This window comes from Triticum aestivum, chromosome 4D (assembly GCF_018294505.1).
Source record: "Triticum aestivum cultivar Chinese Spring chromosome 4D, IWGSC CS RefSeq v2.1, whole genome shotgun sequence".
Classification (NCBI taxonomy): domain Eukaryota; kingdom Viridiplantae; phylum Streptophyta; class Magnoliopsida; order Poales; family Poaceae; genus Triticum; species Triticum aestivum.
The window spans coordinates 504,386,635-504,411,022 of NC_057805.1; the positions used below are offsets into that span (position 1 = coordinate 504,386,635).

Consider the following 24,388-nt stretch of genomic DNA (forward strand, 5'->3'; position numbering starts at 1 on the left):
AAAAAAACACGGCCACGGCAAGCAACCTTGTATCAGCTGCCTCTGGGAATAGTCGCCAGTAATCGAAGTGAAGCAAAGGATCTGTCACAGAAATTTGCAAGTCCGGGGTCTACCCTCCTTTTCGAAAAACAATAAAGAAATTTGCAAGTCTTATCCGAACATATTACGTGCTTAATCAAAGCAAAGGATCCTTCATAGAAGCTTGCAAGTCTTATCAGAACATATCACCTTCCTTTAACTGGAGGATCCATAAATATATTCATTCATTCTAATTTTGCTGCTATATATTTGCACCATGGATCCGCAGTTTCCATACACATTGTATTCTCATATAAACGGAACTCCCTTCTTTGAGCCTCATTATATCCAAGATGTCATCACGCTCTACCTCCGTCATCATCGCAAGAGCGGTGAGTGGGCACCACTTCCTCAAGATCGACGGCTACTCGCAAACCAAGGTGGTCGCCGTTGCTAACTGCATCCAATCTTGCACTTTTGACGTTGGAGGCCACAGCTGGCGTATCAAGTATTACCCCAGCGGCTACAACTCAGGTGCCACTGATTATGTATGGGCGTGTTTGGTTGCCCGCATCGAGCCCAACCAGGCCTGCGCGGGATGAGTGTGGGCTGTTTGGTTGCCTAGTTTTACTATTGGGCCTGCATAGCACGATGTTTAAAGCAGCTCTGGGCCTGCCTCGCTGGAAACGCACGAATCGGCAGTTTCTCCAGGGCCAGGCCCGAGCGGTGCACGTGGGCGGGCGCGGCTGCACGCGCGCGGCCACCCTCGAGAAGCCGCGTTGCTTCCCGAAGCACCGGCAGTTATTAGCCTCACCGCCCCTCACCGCTCCCTCTCCCCACTCTTCCCCACTCCCAACTCTCACCGGCGGCGGCGGATCGGAGCAGAGGAAGAAGACCACCGGACTCCATCACCGGCGGCGGCGGATCGGAGCAGAGGAAGAAGACCGGACTCCATCAATGGCGGTAAGCACTTCTCTCTCTTCGACATGCACGCTAGATTCGATCCATGGCGATAGATTCGATCCACGGCGGAGGGGAATGGGGAATAGAGGTAGATAAGCATAGGGGTAGTTCATACTAGTTCTTAGCAGTTCATACGAGTTCATACATGCAAGATCGGAATGCATAAGGTAGATTTCGGGATTGGGGGATAGGGGAATAGGGGGAAAGGGGGTACACAACAGACACCGCCTGACCGCGGCGGCCGTCACCGGCGTGCAGAGCGGCTGGTCGAGCCACTGGCCTTCATCTTCTTCTTCATCGCCGTGCGGGCCGACGGGTCGTCCTCGGCGGAGTCGAGGTCGATCTGCCAGGTAGGACGGACTGGCTCCGGCGCCCTAGCTGGCATGTGCACCGCGTCTTCTTCCTCCTCCTTAGGCTCCCCGCCGATGACCGCCGGCGGCGCGATAGCCGTCTCCCAGTACACTGCGGCACGGCGGTCATTAGGAGCCCAGTAGGTCTTATACTTGCGCCACTTCTTCCTCTGTTTAGGGTCGTCGGAGACGGCATGATTCATGGCCCAGCGAATGATGTCAACTGCCATCGCGCCCTTCGCTGGGTCAGGAATCGGTGTCTTCAGCTCTTCTTTAGTGGCCTTCATGACCACGGCATTCGATTCGTTCTGCATGTCAGCCATGGAGCCGAAGTTCGAGCACACCTCCATGGTGTTCTCGAACTTGGTCCGGTCACCAGCCGTCCACCCGAGGAAGAAGGCTCTCCAGCCAATACCCCAAGGGAAGGGGTTGGCATTGGAGCTGGAGCTAGAGCTCATGGCGATGGGGAGGAGGAAGGTTGACAGTGAGAGAAGAGAGGGGGTGGGTAAATAGTGGTGGGCAGGGTGAGTAAATATAGGGGGGATGGAGAGGAGGAGAAGAGTGACAGTCATGCCGTTTTAACTACAAGCTCTCGAATTAGCCATGAACTCTGTGCAATGCCTGACTCCATGACTTGTGTGCAGATCGAGGACACGGAGGTGCTCCCGGCCGTTGACAGCAAGGGCAAGCAGCCCCTTCACCCAATGCCCGACGAGGTTGAGCTACTGCCCACCGCCGAGGAAGACCCGAAGACGCCTGAGGGTGGCGACGACGAGGGCATGGAGGAGCCCCCCAGCAACAAGCGCCGCAACTACGGCCATTACCATTAGGAGGTTGGCCCAACTCACTTCTGCAAGGTCATCCTTGCACCGAAGCTTGAGTGCATCCCCATGCCCCTGGACTTCACCAAGCACTTCGTCGCGGTGCCGACGGAGTTCAAGCTCAGGAACAACATCGGCTGCTCCTGGAAGGTGACAGTCAAGCTGATGAACGGCAGGGTGACCCTGGATCAGGGTTGGGCCACCTACGCAGTCGTTCATCAGATCAAGATCGGCTATATGGTGATGTTCAAGCTCCTCACTCCCGACACCCTCAAGGTCATCATCTTCGACGACGATGGCATTGAGGTCGTCAACAAGTGCGGGAAGCACGACGACGCCTTCGCCGCCAAGGAGTAGGGCCCGACCACCTCTTTCGAGCGTACTATCGAATTATGCTAGTTGATGGTTTATGCGTTGAACTGTTATATCTGTGGTACTGCTTATATCTGAATTATGCTAGTTGATGCACTGTTTATAGTCTGTTGTGCTTATGATGTGTGCTGCCGAAGTGTGGTGGTAACCTCACCAACTAGCCAAAGAGGTTACCACACATCAGGCCTTGCATACAACCAAACACCATGCCTTGGGTTTGTGGACTAACATGCAGGCAACCAAACACCAGGCAGTGTGGTTCAGCCCATGCAGGTAAGAGGGCATGCAGGCAACCAAACAACATGCATATGGTGCATTTGAGGCTGCATTTGCATAGCCAGGCTGAGTAGAGAAGTGTATGCGATGCAGGCACTGTTGCACACGGCAACCAAACACGCCCTATGTGTCTTCATTCAGCTTGTCAGTGTAAGCAGGGACTTGCCAGTGGTGCCTGACAAGGGCATCTCAGCTCAAGGTTCGCTCGGTTTACTGAACCGGACTGGGAAACCAGTGCCGTTAGATACCTACACCTTCAGCAGGCGTTTCACGACCAACGAAGAGGGCTGGTACAAATTCTTCACAAGATCGACGCTAGAGAGCTACCTCAAGGATGACTGCTTCACTCTCAGTTGCGACATTACTGTTACAAAGCTGCGAGCCGAGGAAACGGAAGATTGTGATTTTGTCGATCTCCTGTGGAAGGAGGGGGCAGATGTGACCTTCAAAGTGGGTGGTGAGACAATTGCCGCCCATCGATGGGTGCTGGCTGCCAGATCTCTGATCTTGAAGGCAGCAGCAGAAGCAGAGCTCCTTGGCGTGCCAGAAAGGGAGAAAAAGACGACGCCCATGGCCACCGTAAGGATCGACGACATGGAGGCAAAAGTGTTCAAGGCTTTGCTCCACTACATATACACCGACACATTGCCTGATGAAATGGACAAGGGAGATGAGGCGGTGACAGCAATGGCGCACCGATTGCTTGGAGCGGCTGATAGGTACAAGGTGGAGAGACTGAAGCTGATCTGCGAGGATATGTTGTGCAAACGTGTCTCCACAAGCACGGTCATAACCACGTTGGTGTTAGCGGAGCAGCACCACTCCCAGAGGCTCAAGGCGGCATGCATCGACTTCCTCATCTCCCCAAACAATATGAAAGTCGTCTTGGAAAATGGCGGTTTCAAACATTTACAGAGCAGCTGCCCCTCTGTTCTCATGGACCTCATAGAAAGGGCAAAAGTGGCCTGAGACTGGTAGAAGCAAAGGACACGGTGATCATGGTGATTTTGGTACCATTCTTCTATTTATCACTGCAGTGTTGGTCAATGTAAGAAGTACTACTGGTGACAATCAACTATGGTCCATGCTAATAATACACTAATGTGCATTCGTTTATGTTTGGAGTTGTAGTTGTATTTGCTATACAAGTATAATGCTTATGATTTCTTTTAATGTGTATGCCAACACTTAGAAGACTGTCGGGTGGAAAGCCTAGCTCTAGCCTCCGTGGTGGCACCCTCGAGCGCCGCCATGGAAGCCCACGGCTCTTCTTCCTCGCCCTCTTCCAGCACCCTCTCCGACAGCACAACACCCACCACCCCCAGACGGCCTCCTATTCCATGCCAAGCTTTTCATCATCTTCCAGCTTTGCCTAGGCGGGGCCTCGATTTCTAAAACCTTGTCCAGCGCAACCTTCACCTGATGGTCTCCATCCAATCTCATCCCAAACAATCACTGCCATATCTTTATCTTCTTCCACTCAAACTCTCTCATCTCGACTACACCTTACTGGCTGCACTGGTGAAGTTTCGCTTCGGTGGTCATGCTACTAGCTTGAGCTAATGAATACGCCAGCTCAATCGTGAAGCTGACACCTGATGCTTGTCTTGGATCCTTTAGTTCTTTAATTAAGTAAATAACAGTAGTAATCCTCCAGATCATGTCATGATAAAATATATTCATACCGGACTCGAGATATCCCACAAAAGCAATAAGTAATTTTCCGATTTGCGATGAAAATAAAAATAATTAAGCAGTTGACCCCTTCATATTTTACAAATTGAATTACAATAATGTAAGAGTATAGCTATTGTACTACTAGCTTAAACTCTTCCATGTTGGTTCCACAAACAAGACGAAGAACAACATTTATCAACAGTTAAAGTGGACTTTGCATGTAATCATGTAAATACCCATGTAAATGGTGGGTGATCTGAGTAACCATATGAACAAATAACGTTCACCCTCCCGGTCAACTGAGAAACAGGTATACTGGATGAAGAAACACATGGCATCACATAATCAATTGGTTAAATCGGAATTATCATAGTGAGGCTTACAGGTGAGGTGGCTTTTTCTTCCAGGAAATGGTCAGACTCGCAATATTTGCCTCTTCAGAGAAACCATCTCATCTCTTGGAGGTGACCTTTTCTTTTCTTCCGGGTAATAGTCAGACTCGCAATCCACCGGTACCAACTAGTGAGTGCGGCACATGACCTGTGGTTCTGCATTTGCTTGTTCTCACATCATGATAATCTGACATCAGTCCTATTGTCATGGCTTGTATTGTCATGACGCAGACATGACGCTGATTGATGACGGGTCATCTACAAAAGCAGAAGGCTTTAGAGTATCCATAAGAACTGGACAAAAAGTATCTTCTACCCAAAAAGTACATGATGGGATCCCACTGATAACAAACCTAAAACAGTTTTCCGAGAGATGTTGCTCTACCCATCCAAATTATCATATCATTTATTGGCAAGAAAATAGCATCCATGTACCTGTGTTGTCAGTCTTATGTTTATGGCAGGCAAGGTCTCCATCATGTTAGAACCATCGCCCCCCTTTCTTGACAGATTTCAGCTCCATCACTAATCGCTCCCGCTGGGCCTCTACTTCTGCGTACTCCAAGCTCATATTGAGTAACCGCTCCTTCATATCTCTTAGATCTCCTTCCAGCTGCAAAATCCTGTCCCCACCAGCAGATTGCTCCTCGGCAACGGGACTGTACAAGTAAGAAAATTATAAAATATGTGAATATTCTGATCTTCTGAATATAGACAGCTGAAAATTAACAAATCAGCAATAAAAGATGATTTGCTATGATGTACGGGAGTCCTCTATAATTTTCCCTATAAAAAGATTTGCTAGGAGATGTGTACTCTGCCATCATATATCTACAGTATGGACAATCCCTCGAGCCAATAAAATGAAATGATTTTCCACACAGTGGTAACCAACAGATTTCAAGGTTCTGTCAATACCAGTGTACAATCTAGCTTCAAGATGTGATATTAAGCTTAAACACCGGTTCTCCAGCTAGTGATGTGTATAAAATCATACCTAGTATTCACATGGTCCCAGTTCATATGAAGGAGCAGTTAAGATAGAGAAAGAGCTAATAATATACTGCAACGCGTAACAGATTGTAGAAGCTATTTCCTCGCCCGACTAATAAGCAATTGCATTCTGCAGTGCAAATCGTCAATTTTTTATTTAAAATTACATGGATATTTATATTACATTACAAGGAAAAAAAGAACTTTTGGGAGGGCTGCCACTTGTCAATGCTTGCTTAGACTGACTACCCATAACAAAAGAAAAGTGTAATAGCATGTATAATCTATGCATAATGCTAACATTTAGATTCAGGCTTCAGAGTGCAAGGGATACCTCTTTTGTTGAGCCCTGTACATCTTATTTTCCTCCAAAGCCTCTGCAAGCTTAGTTTCCAGTATTTGAATCTTCGACTGAAGATCTGTAGAATCTCCAATCTCCTGAAAATACAAGGAAATGCAAGGGGATACCAAGACATTAGGAACATCAATGCGGTGATTCTTTTTAATCATCACAATAAGTACTGTATATAGCTAACCTGCTTTCTAGTGAGATCCTCAATTTCCTGCTCAAGGGATTGTATCTTCCTCTGGTATTCGCTATTTGATCTTCTGATCCTACTAAGTTCGTTCTTTAACTCTGCTTCATGTACATGTGATGCTTCCGATGCTGATCGATCACTCTCCAATCTCACAAGCTTTGCTTGCATAGATATTCTGCTTCGTTTTTCTTCTTCACCATTGTCCAAAGTCTCTTGCATCTCAGAAACTTTATCTGTTAGCATCGCTTTCTGTGCCTTCAGTTCTTCACATTCCTCAGTCACAGACTCTAGCAGCGCCTTCAATTTTCCCTTTTCAAACATAGCCTCGTCAAGGGAGCTTCTAAGTTTGGAAACTTCATCTTGAAGACTTGTTATTTTCTGGACCTGAAGTTTCAGGTCAGATATTTCTTCCATCATTTGCTGTCTCTCATAGTCACTGGCTTTAAGCTTTAACTCTAGTTCACCAGAAGACTTCCGTAACTCATCTTCATTGGATTTAGCAGCCTCCATCAACTTCTTCATATGTTCAGCATCTGCTGTCAACATTTCCTCGCTCTGTTTGGATGCATTAAGGGAATCAACCAAACCTTTAATCTTGGTTTTAGACTCCTTGCGAAGGTCCTCAAGTTGAGACTCATAATGTCTCAACTGTGCACTGACATTTTCGAAATTAGCCTCAAGTTTGGCCTTTTCAGCTCGCAGGACAGAGACCTCCCTAATGGCATCTACTGTGGCATTTTCTCTCTCCTCGTGTGTGGAGGAGACCTGTGCAGTGAGGCTCACGACCTCCCTCTCAAGATTCTCTACTTCAAGAGTCTTTTCTTTCTCGATCTTATTTAACATGAAATGAGCACGATTTATCTTTTCTTCTTGCTCTGTGTGCTCCTGGAATATACTCTCCAGTTCTGACAGCAATGATTGCTCTTTGCAAGATATGTCCTTCTGAAGAGAAGAAAGCTTTGATTCTAGGAACTCCACTGTTTTACAAAAATCAAGGATCCTTTTTTTCGAGTTATCCAATTCCTGCTCTTGTTGCATAAAACGGCCATGCAATTCCAACTTCTGCCTCTTGAGATCTGCAGTCAGATTTTGAAGGGAACTGCACTCTTCAATAAGGTTCTCAACTGTAGATTGCAGATTAGAATTAGATCTTCTCAGAACTTCTGAATCGTCCTGTGCTTCCGACAGTTTTCTTTGTGTTTCTTGCTGTTTTTGTCTAAACTCAACCCTTTGAGTATCCATCTCCACTTGTTGTCGCTCTACTTTATCTTTGAGACTGATGACAAGGGATTTTGAGTCGTGCATCTGCAGCTCACTTGACTCCTTTTCATTTGTAATGTAAGATAATTGGGCTTCCAGTCCAGATATGCGTTCTGACAACTCTATATTTTCCTGTTCAAGCTCTGATATATGTAACTCTAGTTCTGCTTTGCAGCTCTCGAGTTCATTTATCTTTCTTTCAAGAACCTTATTAGCAGACACATGGGAATCTATGCTGCTAGAAAGCACCAAAATGTCTTGTTGCAATTCATCCAAGCATTTGGAAGTGATGCTACTTTCTTTAACTGATGCTGCCAAGCGTTCCTCTAACAGACTCTTCTCTGCCTGAATTTCAGACATCAAATTTTCCGTTTCGACTTTGGAGCGCCGCAAGTCATCATTTTCCTGCTGTTGTAGCTGGACTCTGGTCTTCAGTATATCTGTCTCAGATTCATTATCCTCTAGATCTTCTCTAAATTGGTATCCTCTCGCACCACCAGTTTCACCACCTTCCAAGCCTTCAAGCTCCTCTCTCAGCTTAGATAACTCAAGATTTTTTTGTTCTAGTTCTTCTTGGCTTTTTCGGAACTTCTCTTCTAGCTCAAAGCCTTGAGACCTAAAACGTAGCAGCTTCAGCTCAAGGTCAGCACACTTCCTCTGTAACTCTTTGGCATTAGACACTGATGACTCGGTAAAACTGCCGTCATGCATCATTTCCTTGTCTCTAAGTTCCTCTTCCAGTTGATATATTTGTGATGTAAGCTTTTCAATTTGCAATTCACTGTTGTTTGAAACATGAGAATCCTGCCCTTTTCCCACACCGCTTTCTTTCAGCTTATATATAAGCTCCAGATTTTCATCTGTTAGTTCAGAACAATCTTTCTCAAGTTCTTGTATTTTTACCCTTAGAGTTTCATTTTCTTTCTCCAATTCAAGATAAACGGTATCAGAACCTGCGGCACCTGCATTTTCAATACTGAGAAGGCGATCTAGTTTCTGCCTCAAAGTATTGATTTCATCTTCTTTCATTGACAGTTTCCTAGCCCATTCTGTCTCTTCTTTGACTAACAACCCATTCTTCAATACATCTGTATTAGTGACATCCTTGGCCTCAGAAATTTTAGATATCTCCGCTCTTTGTTCTTCTATGGTCTCTTCCAGTTCCTGAAGAATAGAAACAAGCTCTATATTTGCCTCTTGAGTGCTCTTCAGCTGTACCTGTAAGCTTGCATTTGATTCTTTCAGAAACTTCATCTCGTCTTCTACTTCCTTCTCCATGTTGATCCAGTCCCCACGTTTGGGGGTTACAGATTTTATTTGCCGTCTGCTTAACTCTGGCCGAAACGACTCTTGCCGAGATGACTCTTGCCGTGATGACTTCAATTCTTCAATTTCGTGCCTGTAAGAATCCCGCTCAGCATGTGCAGCAGACAGTTCAAGTGCTAGCTCAGTCTGTTGCTTTGATTTCTCAGAACATTCCCTCTTCAGCGCCTCTAGATCAGCCTTCAATTTGCGAGAATGTCGTTCCCACATTTTTGCCTCATCACGGAGTTCTTCAATTGTTTCTTCAGCAGCTTCAAGAAGATCTTTAGATGAATCAGTTGTCCCCAATGATGACTGAGCAATCCCATTTGAAAAGGATTTGGGAGTATTTCCTTGCAGCATGTTTGGACCTGAAGCCCGGGAACTGAAAGATGAATTGTTTGATCTCAATCCTTCATCACCACGGCCAGCGCTGACATAGGAACTACCTGAATCCTGCCTTCCGACATACAATCCACCATTAGTGTTGTCTATCGGAGACAAATTTGTTCTATCTTGGGTACTATCTCCAGAATTGGAACTCCGGTGAGACCCTGATGCTGAGAAACTCATTTCCTGAAGGGAAAAAAGGAGACAACAAACCAGCATTTACACATAAACTCTGACAGGGCATTACATAAAAGAATTCATGATTGTGAATTTAAAAAAAAAATTATATACACATGGAGCCACAGCTTGATGCAAGCCAAATGAGTACAATAAAAAATGCTAGGAAGATTAAAACTAAACTTAAGGCATAATGTGATGATCAAAGGCAAATGAACACTTTGAAGTCTGCTATTAGCTGCAGAAAATAGAAATATTAATGGATTGGAATTTTCTTTCATTTCATTTCAGAGTATGTAACTGCTGTTGGAACATGGGGTGTTTACTTACAACTATCCTAGAGATGTGTATATAAATTTCTTGTGATATTTAAAGCATGGAACAAAAGCATGGAAAAGAGAAGAACCTAGATCTGTAATCGAATATTCTTGTGATATTTAACCAGTTTAACTGACAATAAGAGACAAATTTCTCGATATCTATAGGCACCAGAAACAGTCAAATGACAAGCTAGCTCGAGTTTCCTGAAGAGTGGTATCATCAGTGCTGGGAAGATGTGTCTAAATGATCAAGAATCAAGTTATTGGTTACTAAAATAAAATTCAAAAGATGCAAATAGATTAGTAGAAACATAAATCAAAGCATGCATTGCACGCTTGTTAAAGGAAACACTGTTCTGAAAAAATAAACTTAGGATGGAGAAAATTGTTCTGAATATCAGCATACCCTGTTTCCAGGTTCATCTTGATAAGTGCCCCCTAAAGGAGTTCCTGACGCAGAACGGACACTCCTGTTGGCCGTATTATCAGAGCCATCTGATTTGTTATCCATGTCGTCATTTATTAGACAATGGTCACTGATACGAGGAGGCATGTCCCTTGAAGATCTCACACCACTGTATAGATATGCCAAGGTTATAATAGAGTATCAAGACTTGCAGACAGCAAAAACAATGGGAGAGCAATATAAAGAGATTGCAGGGTCTTCAGTGTGAAGTGTGCACATTGGAGCTATAAATGGGAAATAGGAAAAGAGAAAAAGTCAAGTTGAATTAGTTACCCCAACTTAGGCTTTGTGCCAAGAGATTGAACCTTAAGCTGCAAACGAGAAGCAACCAATGTCACCATAAGCAGAATAAATGGAAAAGCATAAACACTGAGAGTTGAGTGAGTTGGCACCATTTTCAGGTTACAGGATCATATACACAAGCACCCGAAAAATCTTTAAAAAGGAAGCGGTTGCATAGAACTCGCTTACCTGCAAAACTGTTCCAGAGTTGCATCTCTTCAACGGCATAGAGATGGCAGTTGGGTCCGCCAAATTCAGAAAGTTGGACAGGTTTAGGAAAATTTCGCCAAGAATACCAGTTCTTATTGATCCCTGCAACATGGGATTGAATTGTTCAGCAAAACAAATACTAGTCCACAGATATCCATACATCCATATCGGTGAGATTGAAAAACAAAGGTGGCTAGATAGAACACAGTAGTATGCTATGAATACCCATACATACCACAGAAACAACAATCTTGTATTGGCACTCATCGAACTCTTTTGACACTGCGTCTCGAGAAAACCATATCGGTTCCGATATGGAATCGGGCCATTGGCAGATTCCACTGCGGGCAGCCGCTTTACTGGATTTGGCGATGGTTTTCCCGGTATCCACAGAGACTATCGAAAGGAACATCCTGTCCGATACTGCAGGGACCTGTAGAATACAAGTCAAATCAATCAGTCATTGGAAAACCAGTAAATACATGTAGCGTGAAACACGCCTGAAACCCTGAGCAACTAAACAATAAGAAGAAGTAGAGAGAGTCGTTGTTATCGCAGATTTTCACAGGTTCGATGCATTCCCCCGTTGTGGAGTATAAGGATGTTGTTTGAATGCTATTTCTGACAGAAATAAGAATCGTAAGACGGGGTCACTGGCATTTCTTCCAGAAACCTGCCGTTGGAGAAATGGAACACCACACCGCAGTAACCTATCTATTAATAGGAGATTTTCAGAATAACTGTGAAACACCAACCAGAAAGGAGAATACTACCATGTTTTTTTTTTCTTCTAGTAGACTAGAAAGAGGCAATTGGCTGGCAGTAGGAATTGCCCATGCACCGCTGGTTTGATCTGTGACATGGTGGTCCAATTCCAAATGTACACACCCACACAGGTAGGTTTGGATCGTGGGATCATCATAATGGCCAGATCACGCAGTAGCCATTAAACACAGGTTACTACTAGTGCAGTAGTAGTAGTAGTGGGTAGGTTAGGGCACAGCCAGGTAGGAATGAAATGAAATCTCCAGCTATGCGCCTACAGCGAGCGGGCGTGTGTGCAGTGAGTGCGGCTTGCTCTAGCAAACTACTACTCGTAGATAGATCAAGCAGAGGAGCAACGCGATTGGTGGTTCCGGAACGCGCGCGCGATCTCCCCAATGCCGCCGCCGCCGCTCGAATCGACAGCGGGCGCAGGTACTAGTAACGGTAAGCTAGGGTGGGAAGGTGGGGAATCTGGGCGGGTGACGGACGGGCTTACCATGACGGCGCGGAAGCTGGAGAACCTGAACTCGAAGCGCTCGCCGACGCTCCGGTCCGAGGAGCGGTGGCGGTGGAGCTTGAACATCCCGCCGCGCCGCGCCGACGACCCCCGGCCGAGGCCGAAATCGATCCTCCTGTCGATACGGCCGCCTAGGAGCGGCACGGGCGCACGGCAGGTGACGCGGAGCAGATTTGGTGGGAGCTCCGCCTCCTGCTCTCCTGCTGGCTAGTGTACTCCCGGCCGGTACCGGAGCAGCAGGGGGCCGGAAATCATTGCGCCGCGCCGCGCCGCGGGGAGGTGGAGGAGAGAGAGGAGGAGGAGGGGGAGAGAAAGGGGAATCTTAATTAGGGAGCCGGCGGAACTGCACAAAAAGAAAAAGATCCGAGCCGAGCCGAGCGCGTTAATCAGGTTGCGAGATTTCTAAGGCGACTCTGCTTGTCCATTTCCATTTGCTCCACCGGACGACGGTGAGAAGAGATTAAAAAACAGCAATAGAATAATGGAGGGGGAGGGAGGAGGAGAGGTAGGGTGGTTCACCGGTGGGGCCTCTTCCCCCTTCCGTCCCCGGCATAGTGCTGCCCGCCAACCCCGGCCCCGGCCCCGGCCGGCCCTTCTCTCCTCGTCTCCTCTCCAGCACACCACGGCTGGCTTTGCGTTTTTACACACTCTCTCCGCTAATTACCGCTGGTCCGCTGCTAGCATGGGTGGGTGCTTTTATTTACCCGAATATCCAGCACACGTCAGACTTTTAGGATGGCAAACCCAACGTTTTTTATGGCAAATTATGTTTGCTCAGGATTGCAAGTTAGTTAGCGAGCATGGTAAATCCGTCTCGGCTCATTTTCTGTCAGGAAATTGCGATGCTTACAAACTAAATTTTACCATCATCGCGCCAATATAAGTAGCCATGAAAAATGTCAGATTTGTCATGCCTAAAAATCCGACGTCCTTAAAAAATCTTATGTAAAAAAAATACATGTGACGGCGCGTCGTGAGCAAATCTCGTTGTCGCCCCGCCTCAGCAAAGCAAACTTTTAAACCCAGGAGCTTGTAGAAATGACGGCCAATAAATCGTCGATGTAGACCAGAAGACGTCGACGGCCGTGGTTTGCAACTCTGCATAGCAAGTCCTGTAGAAGACAATGTCGAAGACTTGAAGAGGGTCCGTATAACTCTTCGGTTCCGACCAAATGGAGTCAACAAACACAAGTCTCACACGTTCCTTGACGAGGCGAAGGCTAAGCCAACCTTCATCGATTGAACTTGGAGCCGGAGGACTTAGACGCACAACCACGTTGTCCGCCCCGTAGGACGTCGCCACCAAGACAACCCCGCAAACGAAAAATCTAGACCGAAGAATCAGATCGGAGGACACATCATCCTCACGCACCTCCCGACGATGCGAAAAAGCATCATCGGAACGTGGAACGGGCGGGGAATACGTTATTCCATGTCAACGGCGACGTATCATCGTCTCATCACCGTTGTTTGAAGACAAAACACCTAACTTTATTTCTAGCCCTACCACCATCAGAGTGAAGCCATGGGTTCCCGCCCTCTCCCGTCACGGGGGCGACAAACGAAGTCAAAGTGGGCATGCGGTCCTGATTGGTTGGATCAACAATCGCCCTGATCGCTTAGGTCATGGGAGTATAGAATGAGAAGAATACAACTCTTGGGATCCATATGAATGGATGTTTGTGTGCAGTGGCAATTCTACTGAGGGTGTTTAACAGACTTAGGGCCTCTTTGATTCGTGGGATTCTAAAAACACGAGAATAGAAATGTCATGGCATTTCAATCCTACATGACTTTGGGTTGTTTGATTTCATTGTAGAAAAAACAAAGGATTCTTTTAAATAGGATTCGAGTGCATGCTAGAAACTCTATGGGAAGTGGTTCAAAAAAATTCTTAGGAAAAAATTTCTGTAGGATTCAATCTTATGAATCAAACAACCAACACAAGAAAAATCCTAAGGATTATAATCATCCCAAATTCCGATGAAAAACCTTTGAATCAAATGAGCCCTTGAAGTGGGCCTTGTAAAAATGCGACTATTACTACTTAGTCGGCTAAACATATCAATTGACAATCATATTAAGATGTTTTTTTTTGCGAGAAAGCTTTCGATCTATTCATCTTCAATCATGGCAGTACAACGAACACCAGAAATAATAAAAATTACATCCAGATCCGTAGACCATCTAGCGATGACTACAAGCACTGAAGCGAGCCGAAGGCGCGCTGCCGTCATCGCCCCTCCCTCGTCGGAGTAGGGCACAACTTGTTGTAGTAGACAGTCGGGAAGTCGTCATGCTAAGGCCCCATAGGACCAGCGCACCAGAACAACAACCGCCGCCAATGAAGAATAACGTAGATCGAAAGGATCCAACCCGAAGACACACGAACATAGACGAATAACAACCAGATCCGAGCAAATCCATCGAGGATAGATCCGCCGGAGACACACCTCCACACGCCCACCAACGATGCTAGACGCACCATTGAAACGGGGGCTAGGCGGGGAGACCTTTATTTCATCTTCAGGGAGCCGCCGCTGTCTCGTCTTCCTGAGCAGGACACAAACCCTAACAAAACTCGAATGAACAACTAATAACGAAGCCCTCCCACCGGCCCTTGCCAAGATCCACCGCGCCCCCATGGCCCTAAGGCCACTGGAGACGAGGCAGACTTGCGGCGGCACCGGCGAGAGGCACGAACCCTAGATTTGTTTTGGAGGAGGAGCTGCTCCTGAGATTTTTAATTTACATGCAGCAATTGCAATGCACCCCAACTACAAACTAATTCCAATGCACCTGATGTTTAGGCTTAGGAACTTGATGCGTTTGAGCCGTTGGTTGTGTGGTGTGACTCTGTCTATGCACATCACATTAGTAGTAAATCTGTGACTCCTGCCGTGGTTGAACGAGTCGGTAACTACTTCCTCCGTCCCATAATAATAAAAAGCGCTCCATAATAATAAAAAGCGCTCTTATATTATGAAACGGAGGAAGTAAATACGTGTGTACGTACCCTTAAAAAAACGCGTGTACGTACGCACTACCCACGCCCGCATGGTGCGAGGATGAGGACGCGGGGTTGGTGAGCGGGCTTGCATGCGTGGCGTGACGTTAACTTGTTTCTTCATTATTACTATTATTTTGAGGGGAAAACTTGTTTTTTCTTCCAAGTATTAAAATGGCGTAACGTTAAGTGGATTGTTCGCTAATGCAGTGGATGCGATGAACGGCAGGCAAATAGTAGTCCTGGACGCCGGAGGAACAGATGGAACTCTGCGCTCTGGGATTTCCTGGAGAGAGAATTCTCCAGAGGAATCACCTGGCCGGCTCCGCGATTGTTTTTTTTTTCTTTGTACGGTCTGTACTGCATGTTTGGACGTGCGGTTTAGGCCAACTCCATCGTGCGATCTCAAACGGATGTTCGTTTGTCCGGATTCTGTCCGTTTGGGTCATGGGATACGGTGGCCGTGCACCCAGCGCGCAGACGCATCCATTTGCCCCATCCTGTCCGCGTCTATTTAAAAAACCAAAAGCAACATTTCAAATGTCAAGCCCTAGTTCATAAGGCCAGCGTCCCTGGTTCATCACGCCGGCACCAGAGCCAGCGGCCTACACGTCCATCGCCGGCATCAGCCAGCGGCCGGCAACACAGCCAGCCTCCAAAATGAATAGTTGTCCTCGCCGGCAACACAGCCAGCGGCCGGCAACACAGTCGGCCTCCAAAATGAATGGTTTTCTCGCCGGCACACAGCCAGCGGCCCAGCGGGCGGGTGGCACCCATGCCAGCCTCCAAAAAGAACGGCCACGGCCGATCGGACGACCTAGTTCAGGCCTTCGGCGTCGAGCATCTCCTTCTGCCTGGCCTCGAACCAGGCCCTCGTCTTCTCGCTCATCTTCGACAAGTCCACGCTCATGATCGCCAGGGCCACCTCCTTCGCTCTGGTGGCGGCATTGGTGGCCTCGATGTCGAGCTGCCTCTGCCTGGCATTGACGTTGTCGGCCTCGATGTCGAGCTGCCTTTGCCGGGCCGCCTCCTCCATGTCGAGCTACCCTCCTCTTGGCCGCCTCCTCCATCTCAAGCTTCTTTCTTTGAAGGTCTAGGTATTGCTTCATTTGCTCGTCCTTGCTTTGCCGCTTCTTCTCGTCCCTCACATCCTTTTGGGACATCATGCCATGCAAAGTGTCATGCAATGCCATGGATGATGCATCATGTATGTCGTCAACCTTGGAGTTGGTCTTGCCCCTCGGCCTCTTCAACGCCTCGCCATCTCCACCTCCGGCGAACTTGGCTGTCTTCAAGCCTCTCTTCCTTTGAAGTTCATGGTATTGGTCCTTGAACTTAGGGCTACTGTTGATAATCGTCCAACAATGCGTAAGAGTGAATGGCTTGTCATTGTGCCGGGCCTTGAATGCCTCCAAAGATTGAAATGCCTACACCACATGATCAACAACAATTGAACATGCAAACATATACAAGGCCGAAGTCTCATGGCCGTAGCAAGGAAAGGACCAGGAAGAGGAGAGCATACCATGTCCCCAACACCGAGACCACTCACGGGCCGTGCTTCAACGCTCTCAAATGCGGCGCAATACTTGTTGCACTCTTGTTGGATGAACAACCACCTCTTTTGAATCGAGCCGATGCCACCACTAGTAGAAAAAGGGGCTTTCGTTCGGGCCTGGCCAGCCCATTAGTCCCGGTTCTGCCACGAACCGGGACCAATGGACGCATTTGTCCCGGTTCGTGAGCCCAGGGGGCCGGCCGGGGCCTCGTGGGCATTGCTCCCGGTTCGTCTGGGCCCATTTGTCCCGGTTCTTGGCACGAACCGCGACCAATGGGCCTCGCTCCTGGCCCACAACCATTGGTAAGGATGGCCTTTAGTCCCGGTTCCAGCCACGAACCGGGACAAATGAGTTGCCTATATATACCCCATCGCCGGCGAGCAGAGCACTCCACAGTGCTCTGTTTTTTGCTAGCCGGCGAGGAAGGGCATTTGGGTGCTCTAGCTCACCTCTTATGCATGTGAGGTGTTCGATGAAATGCCCGAGCCACACTAGTTAAGCTTTCTCCTCTCGAAGCTCGACCTCCGAGCTCCATTTTTTCCGAGATTTGTCTAGGTTTAGCGGTCCGTCACGCCCCGTCCTCGTCTTCACCGCCGTCGATCGCCCGCGCCGATCTCGTCGCCGGCACCACCGTGGTGAGCCTCTTGTTCTTATCTTCTTTCTGAAAGAAAAAAATCTTACTTTAGATAGATACTTGTCTAATTTTCTTACTTTTGACACACATAATTATATATAATGCACGCAGATGAACCGGCAATGGATGTACGGTGACAGACACACCTCTGAGTACATTAAGGGCGTGCATAATTTTCTCGAAGTGGCTGAGGCAAACAAGCAGAATGGTTTTATGTGTTGTCCATGCCCTAATTGTGGGAATACGAGGTCTTACTCTGACAAGAAAATCCTTCACACCCACCTGCTTTATAAGGGTTTCATGCCACACTATAATGTTTGGACGAAGCACGGAGAAATAGGGGTTATGATGGAAGACAGCGAAGAAGAAGAGGACGATGACAACTATGTGCCCCCTGAATACGGTGATGCTGCAATGGGGGAAGCTGAAGATCCAGAGGAACCAGACGATGTGCCCGATGATGATCTCCGTCGGGTCATTGTTGATGCAAGGGAAAAGTGTGAAAGTCAAAAGGAGAAGCTGAAGTTCGATCGCATGTTAGAGGATCACAAAAAAGGGTTGTACCCCAATTGCGAAGATGGAAATACAAAGCTCGGTACCGTACTGGAATTGCCGCAGTGGAAGGCAGAGAATGTTGTGCCTGACAAAGGATTTGAGAAGCTATTGAAAATATTGAAGAAGAAGCTTCCAAAGGATAACGAATTGCCCGACAGTACATACGCAGCAAAGAAGGTCGTATGCCCTCTAGGATTGGAGGTGCAGAAGATACATGCATGCCCTAATGACTGCATCCTCTACCGCGGTGCGTATAAGGATCTGAACGCATGCCCGGTATGCGGTGCATTGCGGTATAAGATCAGACGAGATGACCCTGGTGATGTTGACGGCGAGCCCCCCAGGAAGAGGGTTCCTGCGAAGGTGATGTGGTATGCTCCTATAATACCACGGTTGAAACGTCTGTTCATAAACGAAGAGCATGCCAAGTTGATGCGATGGCACAGTGAGGACCGTAAGAAAGACGGGAAGTTGAGAGCACCCGCTAACGGGTCGCAGTGGAGAAAAATCGAGAGAAAGTACTGGACTGAGTTTGCAGCTAACCCAAGGAACGTATGGTTTGGTTTAAGCGCGGATGGCATTAATCCTTTCGGGGAGCAGAGCAGCAATCACAGCACCTGCCCCGTGACTCTATGTATGTATAACCTTCCTCCTTGGATGTGCATGAAGCGGAAGTTCATTATGATGCCAATTCTCATCCAAGGCCCTAAGCAACCCGGCAACGACATTGATGTGTACCTAAGGCCATTAGTTGAAGAACTCTTACAGCTGTGGAATGGAACAGGTGTACGTGCGTGGGATGAGCACATGGGGGAAGAATTTGACCTAAAGGCGTTGCTGTTCGTGACCATCAATGATTGGCCCACTCTCAGTAACCTTTCAGGACAGACAAACAAGGGATACCACGCATGCACGCACTGTTTAGCTGACACCGAAAGTATATACCTGGACAGATGCAGGAAGAATGTGTACCCAGGCCATCGTCGATTTCTCCCGACCAACCATCAATGTCGAAAGAAAGGCAAGCATTTCAAAGGCGAGGCAGATCACCGGAAGAAGCCCGCCATGCGTACCGGTGATCACGTACTTGCTATGGTCTCTAATTTACACGTAATATTTGGAAAGGGTCCCGGCGGACTAGCTGTTCCGAATGACGCTGAGGGACGCGCACCCATGTGGAAGAAGAAATCAATATTTTGGGACCTACCCTACTGGAAAGAGTTAGAGGTACGCTCTTCAATCGACGTGATGCACGTGACGAAGAACCTTTGCGTGAACCTGTTAGGCTTCTTAGACGTGTATGGGAAGACAAAAGATACACCTGAGGCACGGGAGGACCTGTGATACGTCCATTTTGCATCATGCTTTTATATCGATATTTATTGCATTATGGGTTGTTATTACACATTATGTCACAATACTTATGCCTATTCTCTCTTATTTCACAAGGTTTACATAAGGAGGGAGAATGCCGGCAGCTGGAATTCTGGGCTGGAAAAGGAGCAAATATTAGAGACCTATTCTGCACAACTCCAAAAGTCCTGAAACTCCACGAAAGTTATTTTTGGAAATAATAAAAAATACTGAGTGGAAGAAATACGTCAGGGGGGCCTCCACCTGTCCACGAGGGTGGGGGGCGCGCCCTACCCCCCTGGGCGCGCCCCCTGCCTTGTGGGCCCCCTGTTGGCCCTCCGGTGCCCATCTTCTACTATATGAAGTCTTTCGTCCGAAGAAAAATCATAAACAAGCTTTCGGGACGAGACTCCGCCGCCACGAGGCAGAACCTTGGCGGAACCAATCTAGGGCTCTAGCAGAGCTGTTCTGCCGGGGACACTTCCCTCCGGGAGGGGGAAATCATCGCCATCATCATCACCAACGCTCCTCTCATAGGGAGAGGGCAATCTCCATCAACATCTTCACCAGCACCATCTCCTCTCAAACCCTAGTTCATCTCTTGTATCCAATTCTTGTCTCCAAGTCTGGGATTGGTACCTGTAGGTTGCTAGTAGTGTTGATTACTCTTTGTAGTTGATGCTAGTTGGTTTATTTGGTGGAAGATCATATGTTCAGATCCTATATGCATATTAATACTCCTCTAATTATGAACATGAATATGCTTTGTGAGTAGTTGCGTTTGTTCCTGAGGACATGGGAGAAGTCTTGCTATTAGTAGTCATGTGAATTTGGTATTCGTTCGATATTTTGATGAGATGTATGTTGTCTATCCTCTAGTGGTGTTATGTGAACGTCGACTACATGACACTTCACCATTATTTGGGCCTAGAGGAAGGCATTGGGAAGTAATAAGTAGATGATGGGTTGCTAGAGTGACAGAAGCTTAAACCCTAGTTTATGCGTTGCTTCGTAAGGGGCTGATTTGGATCCATATGTTTCATGCTATGGTTAGGTTTACCTTAATACTTTTGTTGTAGTTGCGGATGCTTGCAATAGAGGTTAATCATAAGTGGGATGCTTGTCCAAGCAAGGGCAGCACCCAAGCACCGGTCCACCCACATATCAAATTATCAAAGTACCGAACGCGAATCATATGAACGTGATGAAAACTAGCTTGATGATAATTCCCATGTGTCCTCGGGAGCGCTTTTCTCTATATAAGAGTTTGTCTAGGCTTGTCCTTTGCTACAAAAAGGATTGGGCCACCTTGTTGCACTTTATTTACTTTTGTTACTTGTTGCTCGTTACAAATTATCCTATCACAAAACTATCTGTTACCTATTATTTCAGTGCTTGCAGAGAATACCTTGCTGAAAATCGCTTATCATTTCCTTCTGCTCCTCGTTGGGTTCGACACTCTTACTTACCGAAAGGACTACATAGATCCCCTATACTTGTGGGTCATCAACCTGCAACGTTTGCACGAAAAAGACGGCATGCCTCCAAAGCAGTATGAAGGTCCTGCCAGCTACGCTCTTACCAAAGAAGAGAAGGAAATCTTTTTTGAATGCCTGCTCAGTATGAAGGTCCCGACTGACTTCTCGTCGAATATAAAGGGAATAATAAATATTCCAGAGAAAAAGTTTCAGAGCCTAAAGTCTCATGACTGCCACATGATTATGACGCAACTGCTTTCGTTGCATTGAGGGGGCTTCTACCGGAAAACGTACGATTAGCCATTGTGAAGCTATGTGCATTCCTCAATGCAATCTCTCAGAAGGTGATCGATCCAGAAATCATACCAAGGCTAAGGAGTGATGTGGCGCAATGTCTTGTCAGTTTCGAGCTGGTGTTCCCATCATCCTTCTTCAATATCATGACGCACGTCCTAGTTAATCTAGTCGACGAGATTGTCATTCTGGGCCCGTATTTCTACACAATATGTTCCCCTTTGAGAGGTTCATGGGAGTCTTGTTACTATTGTTGGTGACATTTCGGTAACCACCGATGGACGAGAACTTTGCCTAATGGTCCGCCTCGTTTGAACGAGCAGGAAAATGGTTCTCTTCGTCCCTCGCCCTTGGTACCAACGTGTTGCCGACATAACTGACAGGGTGTTCCCTGACATGCCTTGCTATCATGACCGTGCAAGATGTCACTGCTCTCATAAAAAAAACCACATGGTGGGCCCATAACCCACAGTTCCACAGGATCGAAACCTGACTCTCCTGTACACCCCCGGTTTCCAAAGTTATTCCTCGCGCTTGACTTCTTATGCTCACGGGCCACCTGCCTAGTGATCTATACTAGCATCAGACATAATACTTATTCCGATTGCTTTGAACCCCTTTCACACTTTGTTTCAGGCTTCGAACGATTGCCTACCTGTTTGAAACTTCTCATGGTACTTTCTTACTTGCTCTCGGCTTTTCTTAAGGTTTAGCTCGAGAGATACTTTCCGCCACCTTCCCTGATGATATTGACCAGATAGTAAACCCTGCAGAAGTCCGTTCTTCCAGAATACCCCCTTACTCTGTCGTAAGTACGATGTAGTTCCCGAAGAAAGGACGACAACTTTATCATAACGACCTGAAGCAGAGAAATGAAGACATCAACGTAGTGGATAGACCTCTTCGAGAAGAGCAACCAACACCAAGAAGACCCATTAGAATTTCGTAACCAAATCCCTTCCCCCTTGCTCCCGCTCCTAAATCTCGGGACGAGATTTCTTGTAGTGGAGGAGATTTGTAACACCCCGAGAATCATGCTACAGTAGCTCTCTGTGATTAAGCTAATCATGTTGCTAAGCAGGGCTTGATCACATTGGAATCACATTTCCTTTCAAACTCCTAACTCAAACTCCAATTAAATTTAAAGTAGAAAATAAAAAGTTGTCAAAATTGAAAACTAAAATGTTCATTAAATGACAATTAATTCTGAAGCAATTATAAAATTGTAACTAAACTTAAATGGATTAGTTAAGTGACCCTAACAACCTCAAACTTTGGCGAGCAACAACATTTAATAACCTTTTAAATAATCTAAATTCAATATGAATTAGTATTTCACCCAAACTAGTTTTTGGTGCAAGGGTCTGATGCACTGCAACTTATAAGCTAGCTCCCATATTTTATAAATACCATTTAGGTGCTAAACATTTTTTGCAAACAAAAAAAAATAAAGAAAAGAAAAGAAAAGAAAAGGAACCCCCCCCCTCACTGGACCAGGCGGCCCAGCTCACAGGCCCACCTGGCCCAGCTGGCCAACTACCAGCCCACAGCCCCTCCCTGGGTCGCCTCCCCCCTGTTCCCCCGACCGGGGAAGCAACAGGGGCCCGTCCCCGCCCGACCACCTCGTCGGCGCCGACGCCGGGAGGGGATAAGGCCGCCCCGTCGCCTTGGCCTCCACCCATCTCTCCCACTTGCCCCCCTCTCGCCCGCCTCTGCGCCTCCCAGATCCACACGCTCCCCCCCTCTGTCTCGCTCACCCGCCTCACCCGAGCGCCATCGCCGATGTGCCGCCGTCGTTCCCGCAGCCACCGACCACCGTTCGTCGAGCCGCCGAGTCCCCGAGCTCCCTCTACGTCGTCCTCGTCGACCCCGCGCTTCAGGACGAGCTGGGGTGCCCTGCAGCGGCCGGGTCAAGCGTTTCCCCAACCTCGCTCGCCGCCGCCCGCCGCGATTCATCCCGCCTCCCCTCTGCGCTCCCGTTCACTCGAGGGCCTCCGTGTGCCGCGCCGTAAGCCTCCGCCCTTCCTCCTTCCTCTGGTTCCTCCTCATACACCGTAGATGGCTCGCGGTGCCGCCGTCGCCATTGCCGCATGCGGCCTCGTCCGCGAGCTCGTTGTGCTCACCCCGTCCATCTCCGAGCCAAGCCATGGCCTCCGTCGAGTTGCCGGAGGTCCGTAGAGCCCGCTAGCGTCGTTTGTTAGCTAGAACGCAGCCCGTAGCGTGGTCTTCGGAGATGCCCGTAGTCCGGCGCCGCCCGCGGTCGCCGTTGAGCTCCATCCGGCCACCCCCGCTCCGGGGATCGCTCTAGATCGACGCGGGACGATCTACTCGTTCGAACGCCACCGAAAACGCGCGGAATGGTGCACCGTGCTGGAAATCCGAGCAACTCCGGCGAACCTCCGCCGCTGGAATGGTCGCCGGCGTGATTCCGGCGACGTCACCGACGTGGCACCCGCGTGGCACCGCCTGGGCCACTGACTGGTGGACCCAGGGCCCCCCTTGACTTGTTGACCGCGGTCAACGTGCTGACTGGGTGGCCCCCAGCCACTGACATGCAGGCCCCCCCTCTGTTAATTAGTCTAACAATTGTTTTTGTAAATAAAATTAATTTGTTAGATTAAACACTCACTGACATATGGGGCCCACCCCTCTAATTAGACTGTTAGTTTAGTTTAAATTACTGTTAGACTAACAGAGGCTGACATGTGGGTCCCACTGGACCCACCTGTCTGGTTTGACTGGTCAGCCGACCTGTTGACCTGCTGACATCAGCGTTACCTCATGCTGACGTCATAATTCATTTTTGCTAAATTCAAATAATTCCAGAAATTCAAATAATCTTTGAAAATTCATATCTTTTAAACCGTAACTCGGATGAAAATGTTTTCTACATGAAAGTTGCTCAGAACGACGAGACGAATCCGGATACGCAGTCCGTTCGTCCACCCCACCTCCCTAACCTATCGAACTCGCAACTTTCCCCCTCCGGTCCATCTGTCCGAAACGCGAAACATCGGGAATACTTCCCGGATGTTCCCCCCCTTCGCCGGTACCACCTACTGTCGCGTTAGGACACACCTAGCACCGCTCATTGTCATGTCACGCATCGTCATGCTTATGTTTGCATTGTATTTACTGTTTCTTCCCCCTCTTCTCTCCGGTAGACTACGAGACCGACACTGCTGCTGCCCAGTTCGACTACGGAGTCGACGACCCCTCCTCCTTGCCAGAGCAACCAGGCAAGCCCCCCCCCCTTGATCACCAGATATCGCCTATTCTTCTCTATATTGCTTGCATTAGAGTAGTGTAGCATGTTACTGCTTTCCGTTAATCCTATACTGATGCATAGCCTGCCCTTGCTTCTACTGTTGTTACCCTTACATGATATCCTACTGCCTAGTATAGGATGCTAGTGTTC

At 47.8% G+C, this 24,388-nt stretch overlaps 2 protein-coding genes across 2 annotated transcripts; one reads left to right on the forward strand and one right to left on the reverse strand.

The window, feature by feature from the left end:
• The first annotated feature begins 2,221 nt into the window (after nt 1-2,221).
• On the forward strand, nt 2,222-3,769 carry LOC123099083 (BTB/POZ and MATH domain-containing protein 2-like). The gene is made up of 3 exons (XM_044521220.1): nt 2,222-2,505; nt 2,760-2,797; nt 2,862-3,769. Exons 1-3 carry the CDS (start codon nt 2,222-2,224, stop codon nt 3,767-3,769), a joined length of 1,230 nt encoding a protein of 409 aa, XP_044377155.1.
• Nucleotides 3,770-4,527: 758 nt separating this feature from the next.
• Nucleotides 4,528-12,552, reverse strand: LOC123099080 (myosin-10). Its single transcript, XM_044521216.1, has 9 exons — nt 12,070-12,552; nt 11,044-11,241; nt 10,788-10,910; nt 10,590-10,627; nt 10,257-10,425; nt 6,399-9,539; nt 6,197-6,300; nt 5,305-5,528; nt 4,528-5,127 (listed from the first exon to the last, which is right to left on the reverse strand). The coding sequence occupies exons 1-8, from the start codon at nt 12,154-12,156 to the stop codon at nt 5,351-5,353; spliced, it is 4,038 nt and encodes a 1,345-aa protein (XP_044377151.1). The 5' UTR covers nt 12,157-12,552; the 3' UTR covers nt 4,528-5,127; nt 5,305-5,350.
• Nucleotides 12,553-24,388: the final 11,836 nt, after the last annotated feature.